The 7,500-nt window shown below is 45.0% G+C and overlaps 1 protein-coding gene across 2 annotated transcripts in view; it reads right to left on the bottom strand.

Moving 5' to 3' along the window:
• The window catches only part of LOC131369627 (gamma-aminobutyric acid receptor subunit beta-2), a 67,774-nt gene that overhangs the window by 14,871 nt on the left and 45,403 nt on the right, over nt 1–7,500 (bottom strand). For both annotated transcript variants that reach the window (XM_058416495.1, XM_058416496.1), the window contains exon 5: nt 2,805–2,887. In XM_058416495.1, the coding sequence (XP_058272478.1) occupies nt 2,805–2,887 (83 nt within the window). The remainder of the gene's footprint in view (nt 1–2,804; nt 2,888–7,500) is intronic.

The raw sequence follows: 7,500 nt of genomic DNA, 5'->3' as shown, positions 1-7,500 counted from the left end.
AGGCAGAGAGAGAGAGAGAGAGAGAGAGAGGGGAACACCATGCTTCTCCCTAAATCCTTCTCTGACACAGGATTAAGAAAGGGCAGATGTGCTCGTGGAGAAATACGGCTAGAACACGACGAAAAGCTGAAATCCTTCCAATTTTTTCTGGCAAGGACGTCGCAGAGAGTTTGGATGGAGCGTTAATCCTGACCTGACCTCTTTTTCTGTCTCTTCCTAACTGCAGTGCAAATATTTACAGAGCCTTAACGTCTAAAACTAGTCCCGAGTTCCTCATACATGCGCTAGCGAAGGGGCGGAGCTTAGCTTCAACAGTCTGACATCACACAACCATTTCCTTTCACTTCTTCAGATCGTTATGTCGTCTGTAGCACAAACTAGTGGTTATAAATACACGTGTTATCCTGCTAGCTAATTAGTTATACTATGAGCTGACTAGCAGGTTCACCGTTACACAGCCTCTTTACTCTCTCTCTCTCTCTCTACATGTGTATGTATATATTTATGTTATATATCTATGTATATATATATCTAATGGTTTGACAGGAAAGATCGCTCAGCAGCTGTGAATGTTTGGAGGCTGCACGAGGCGGTACACTTGCTTAAACTCTGCTCCATTTTACTTCTTTTGAAAATAAATAATAAACCTTGTGTAATTTCGAGCAGTTTCTGGTTGAAAGAGAGCGATGATGACACTCGTCCGTGATCCTGACACAAACCCAACACTCTGTTTTTTCAAAATAAGACTTCAGCGAGACGACCACACCTTAAAAACACGAGCGGTGTCGAAGGCACAGCTCCGGCACGCAGATGGAAATAAATATTTAATGCGTGAGTTCAAAGCTACTTTAATCCTATTCCTGTTGGGAGAACAAGGCACACACGGAGAACAGGAGCATCTGATGCAGAGGAATACTCAGCACAAACACACATCCTCGCAGCACAGAGGCTGGAAACAGGGTGGAAAATTGGATCCGATGGCTGCGTGGTTCGTCTCGTTCTGTTTCATCGGCGCAGAAAATTTACCTAATATACGCTGGAACCTGGAGCCCAGATTAACGTTGTCAGGTGGAACAAATACTGTGGAGAAAATATTTCTTATTTCTCACAGGCTGTGAAACAAACACTACAGCGTTAGCTCTTGGTTAGTCTGCAAAAGTCTACACATGTGCTACTAAAAACCTACCTGCTGAAAGACGAGCACTCCAATCAGCTCCGGTTTGTAGATACACAACTCTACTTTTATTCTTTTGCTAAACCTAATTATCAGGCTGCAGGAGGAGAAAGTTGGAGAGCGAGGGCACTTAAAGGTCGGTCAGGGAGCTGTATTAATTTGAGCCAGTCTCTAAATAGGAGGAATGCGCACTCGCTCAAAAGCAGGCTCAATTTACCCGATTTTTCTGAGAGAGCAAAAGAAAGACGTGAGAGCAGAAGGAACCGTGTTCATGCATTAAAACGCTCTTTTTTATTATCACTTTTCATCTGATAATACATCTGATTATCAGAGTCAGTCATCCTCCACTGAAAAGTCGCTGTAATAAAGAGTCCAGTCATAATCTGCTTTAGAAAAACGAACCTCGGGCTAGTTGCTGGGGCTGACTGCTCGGTTTACATAATCAATTTCTCATGTTTACAGCAATTACAGCCTTGGCACTACACACGTCCAATTACACACAGAACACACAACACGTCTAATCAGAATCCTGTTCCACGTCTCCTCGTTTCTGTTTCCGTTATTTTATTAGTGTTCTGAACATTTGTGTTTCAATAAACACTAAATCAAGTCCAGATGAATGTTTTTGCGAAGTCCATTGAAGTCAAATGGAATCAAGGATCAGGATTTAGTGTTAGGGTTATGGGTTAAGAGTATTTGTTAAGGGTTCGGGTTTAGGGTTAGGGTTAACGCTACTCGTTAAGGGTTAGGGTTTACTTTGCTGCTAATTCAGCTTCACTGCAGTGTCCAGTCATCAGCAGGAGTGTAAAACATCTCTCTGTATGATTTTTTATTGAAATGTCCAGAGTGAAGTGAACACCACTTACGTGTACAATCTCACTCTTTCTTTCTTTGAGCTCAGTGCTATTGCTCACATGCTCCCAATTACTCTGGTGTGATGTTTTATGTCGTGTCCGGTGTTTTCCTGATCCCTCGGTTTTGTGGAGATGAAGGTCAGCCTCATTACGCTAACATGGGCAGCAGGGTGACTTACTCCAGCAATTCCACACATGCAAACGAAGTCTCCACAGCTCCTGCAGCACGGCTCCGACTCCACACTAACCCGAACGCTCCGCTCTTAAATATTGACTTGTTTGTTGTGTTTGTCGTGAGTCGCCTCTGATGTGTAACGTGAGTTATTTGTGTTCTTTAGGGATCTGCAGCAGAACCGTAACTAAAGCCGTGTTTCACTTCACCGAGCAGTTCATTTCAAAAACACACATCACTGCAGGAAAGAATTACAACAGGAAGTGTTTCACAGTCTCCGGTGGAAACCCTGCACATGTGTCACTTCAAAATCTTATATAATCTTTGTAAAATAATAAATGATAAAAGGCATTTTTGATGTTCAAGAATTTAAAGTGCCTTGGAACATCTCCACTATATATAAAAAGAATGTTTACTATCAGTTAGCTTAGCAGCTAGCTATGTCAGTTGATGTTAGTGATAGTGGAGTATAGTGATTGAAAGGAGCTTGTTGGGGCGGGTCTAAATTAGCATATTTATATACATTTATGTTACCTCACATCAGTCACATGAGGAGGATTTATGAGAGAGAGAGAGAGAGAGGAAAATATATTGTATCACTCACAGCTCTCAATTTCCAGAGTACAGTTTTGTTCGTCCAGCGGATAGCGTCTCAAATCCATCATGCAGGCTGCTGTTGTAGTGATCCTAAACACACACAGACACACACACAGACACACACACACACACACACACACACACACCGAGAGAAATATATTAAATTCACTGATTTGCATTTCCAGCACACCAACTGGTGGATTGTTGTTTTGTTTGTTTATTGTTTATTGGATCATTAACACAGTCATTAAAGCTCTGATGTTTCCTCGTATCAACTCCATATCTTCTTCACGCTGTTCGTTTCCATGGCCTAAAACATCCACGCAGACTGTGTTCATTTCTCCTCCATGTTTGTCCAGGAAATAAATCCGATCCGTTCCACAGATCAGACGCTCCTGCAGTACGGATTGAGAGACGAGTGAAAAGTCCTTGTCCTACTTTCTAGCACTCTCTGAGTCTTTTTTTTCTGACAGCAGCTGTGGAAGACGTGGTGCGAGAACGAGCAGAAAGGAGGACAGACTGAAGACGAGGGAGGAGATAAATAACAACCTGCGGCTACCCACAATGCACTGCAACAGCAGCTGTGACTTCTACCGGACCGGGTCGAGGCTGCTGCGAGCCAGGAGAACTTCCTTCAGGTGAAATCTGGAGAACCGCAGGACGGCTCGAGGCTCGAGGCAGCAGCCGAGATCAGGGCGGGGCCGCGGATGGGAACAGGGTTAACACGGAATGTCCATGACTGTGTATAAAACCCTTAAAATTATAATTATATTTAATAATTAACCGTAATTTTAAATATTTATGTCCCTGCAGAGAGAGTGTGGAGCAGGAAGCAGCACTCAGACACAGAGAGGTCTTTTAACTAATTAGATAAAATGAACTGAACATAAAACACAACCTGATTTAAAAGCCAGTAGAATGTGTTGGATGGTTTTGGGATCTGAGCCAGCTGGCACCAGAACCCACACACTGAGGCTCCCAGAACACTCAGAGAGGGCCGAGAGGCAACAGTGAGACAACAGTGAGGCAACAGTGAGATGACAGTGAGACAGCAGTGAGATGACAGTGAGACGACAGTGAGACAGGAGTGAGACAGCAGAGAGATGACAGTGAGATGACAGAGACAACAGTGAAACAGCAGTGAGATGACAGTGAGACGACAGTGAGACAGCAGTGAGATGACAGTGAGACGACAGTGAGATGACAGTGAAACAGCAGTGAGATGATGGTGAGACAGCAGTGAGATGAGTGAGACAACAGTGAGATGACAGTGAGACAGCAGTGAGATAACAGTGAGACAGCAGTGAGATGACAGTGAGACAACAGTGAGATGACAGTGAGACAGCCCTTATCTTCTCTCTTTTGACTTTTTCTAAAGTGGAGGAATCTCTAAGGCGCAATAACAGCTGCGTGGGAGAACTCTGTGAGACCAAATGAAGAAAATGATGACATTAGGGCCCTAGAGAGTGCGCATCAAGTTCCATAAATGCCCTGGTGGTGAGTGTGTAGAGTGGTTTAATAATAAAGCGTCTGGCTCTGTTCCTCTAATTGAAATGAAAGCGTGTGAGGGTTAAAATGAGACGAATGCAGAGTGTTTAATTAAAAGGGATGTTTCCCGAGGCTCTTAAAGGAGTCCAGCTGAGGTTTTTGCGAGGTTAAAATAACTCAGACTGTCTGCTGCAGTAAAACATAGTGTTGACGTGGACCTTCTCCCCGAGCCGTGTGTGTTTAATGCACCGCTGCTCCAGGCTTCGCGGTGATGTAACACAGGCAGCATCAGAATCAGCAGCTCGTGCATCACTGAAATGATGGTTACGATGGGTTAAAGCCATTTATGATCATTAAGGCACGCCTACGGCGCCATCAGTCTCTTTTATTCGCTCGTTCGGGCCGAGCCGAGCGCTCCGTGTGATGAATGAAACGGGAGCGGCCGGGTGAAGTTGTTGGGAATATTAAGCCGTCTCTGTGGCTAATCAGACTGTCAGAACAAACCGACACAGTCTGCGAGGCTGCGACGAATCTATGAATTTATTTTAGCGTCTGCTGGACAAGAAATAATGCGACAACTCGATAACTTTTTTTTGTAGACTGAAGAAAAAGAGATTCTAGCAGCAGGAACATTTGCGCTAATGTTTAATTTATAAGTAACACTGCTGTTTTAGTTTAAATCTTATTTTAATATCCTTTCATTTCAGCTGAGAATTATTTTCAGTTTGAGCAAAAAAATATGAACAGTTTCACAATTTAAACCATTTCATAAAACCACAAAATATTAACTTTATTAATAATCGTCTGATTCACTTCTAACTTTTGGCCACACCTCCAACCCGAGTCTGAACAACTCTATCAACTCTAATCTCCTTCACTCTCTTCTCTCTCCTCCTTTCTCCCCTACACTCTCTCCTCCTTTCTCCCCTACACTCTCTCCTCCTTTCTCCTCTACACTCTCTCCTCCTTTCTCCCCTACACTCTCTCCTCCTTTCTCCTCTATACTCTCTCCTCCTTTCTCCTCTACACTCTCTCCTCCTTTCTCCTCTATACTCTCTCCTCCTTTCTCCCCTACACTCTCTCCTCCTTTCTCCCCTACACTCTCTCCTCCTTTCTCCCCTACACTCTCTCCTCCTTTCTCCTCTATACTCTCTCCTCCTTTCTCCTCTACACTCTCTCCTCCTTTCTCCTCTATACTCTCTCCTCCTTTCTCCTCTATACTCTCTCCTCCTTTCTCCTCTACACTCTCTCCTCCTTTCTCCTCTATACTCTCTCCTCCTTTCTCCTCTATACTCTCTCCTCCTTTCTCCCCTACACTCTCTCCTCCTTTCTCCCCTACACTCTCTCCTCCTTTCTCCCCTACACTCTCTCCTCCTTTCTCCTCTATACTCTCTCCTCCTTTCTCCCCTACACTCTCTCCTCCTTTCTCCCCTACACTCTCTCCTCCTTTCTCCCCTACACTCTCTCCTCCTTTCTCCTCTATACTCTCTCCTCCTTTCTCCCCTACACTCTCTTCTCCTCCTTTCTCCCTATACTCTCTCCTCCTTTCTCCCCCTACACTCTCTCCTCCTCCTTCTCTCCCTACACTCTCTCTCCTCCTTTCTCCCTACACTCTCTCCTCCTTTCTCCCCTACACTCTCTCTCTCTCTACACTCTCTCTCCCTCCCCTACACTCTCTCTCCTTTCTCCCCTACACTCTCTCCTCCTTTCTCCTCACTCTCTCCTCCTACACACTCTCTCCTCCTTTCTCTCTCTATACTCTCTCCTCCTTTCTCCCCTACACTCTCTCCTCCTTTCTCCTCTATACTCTCTCCTCCTTTCTCCCCTACACTCTCTCCTCCTTTCTCCTCTATACTCTCTCCTCCTTTCTCCTCTATACTCTCTCCTCCTTTCTCCTCTATACTCTCTCCTCCTTTCTCCCCTACACTCTCTCCTCCTTTCTCCCCTACACTCTCTCCTCCTTTCTCCTCTATACTCTCTCCTCCTTTCTCCTCTATACTCTCTCCTCCTTTCTCCTCTATACTCTCTCCTCCTTTCTCCCCTACACTCTCTCCTCCTTTCTCCCCTACACTCTCCCCTCCCTTCTCCTCTATACTCTCTCTCCTCCTTTCTCCTCTATACTCTCTCCTCCTTTCTCCCCTACACTCTCTCTCTCCTTTCTCCCTACACTCTCTCCTCCTTTCTCCCTCTACACTCTCTCCTCCTTTCTCCCCCTACACTCTCTCTCCTCCTTTCTCCCTCTACACTCTCTCCTCCTTTCTCCTCTATACTCTCTCCTCCTTTCTCCTCTACACTCTCTCCTCCTTTCTCCTCTATACACTCTCTCCTCCTTTCTCCCCTACACTCTCTCCTCCTTTCTCCCCTATACTCTCTCCTCCTTTCTCCTCTATACTCTCTCCTCCTTTCTTCCTCCACTCTCTCCTCCTTTCTCCCCTACACTCTCTCCTCCTTTCTCCCCTACACTCTCTCCTCCTTTCTCCTCTATACTCTCTCCTCCTTTCTCCTCTATACTCTCTCCTCCTTTCTTCCCTCCACTCTCTCCTTTTCTCTCTCCTCCAATCTTCCCTTACACTCTCTCTTCTGCTCTTTCCTCCACTCTCTCCTCTGCTCTTTCCTCCACCCATTCTTCCACTCTATCCTTTGCACTTTCCTCCACTCTCTCCTCTTCTCTCACCTACACTCATTCCTCCACTCCACTCTTCCCTCCATTGTCTCCTCCGCTCTCTCCTCCATTCCGTCCCTGATTGATCTTATCTCCTCTCTGATGCAGTCTTTCAGCTTCTCACTTCTCCTCTCACGCTAATTAGACTACACTAAAGTTCATATCTCGGGCTAATTAGGAGACGCTCTCATGCATATTTATTTAATCAAGCACGTGCACAGCTAGAGCAGCTGAGTCGAGGAAGTCAAGGAGGTTTAAGAAACTCGTCCTCGGGGTTTCTGCTGTTTCTGAGACTGAGGAGGAGACCGAGGAGGAGGATCAACTGAGCGTGAAATCTCACTGATAATAAAATGTTTTGGATGAGAATCTGAGAGAGAGATTAACTGTAGCAAAACTTTTATTTGCTATTTATTCATTTAGTGTTTTAGAAAAGGAAAAGGATTTACGCCCTTTTTTTTTCAAGTCTGCAGGTGTGTCTTTCTGGATCTATCTGTCTGTCTCTCTGTTTGTCTGTCTGACCATCTGTCTGTCTATCTGTGTTCCTGTGTATATG

The sequence above is a fragment of the Hemibagrus wyckioides genome, linkage group LG18 (assembly GCF_019097595.1).
Source record: "Hemibagrus wyckioides isolate EC202008001 linkage group LG18, SWU_Hwy_1.0, whole genome shotgun sequence".
NCBI lineage: Eukaryota > Metazoa > Chordata > Actinopteri > Siluriformes > Bagridae > Hemibagrus > Hemibagrus wyckioides.
This window is presented reverse-complemented; position numbering and strand designations above follow the sequence as displayed.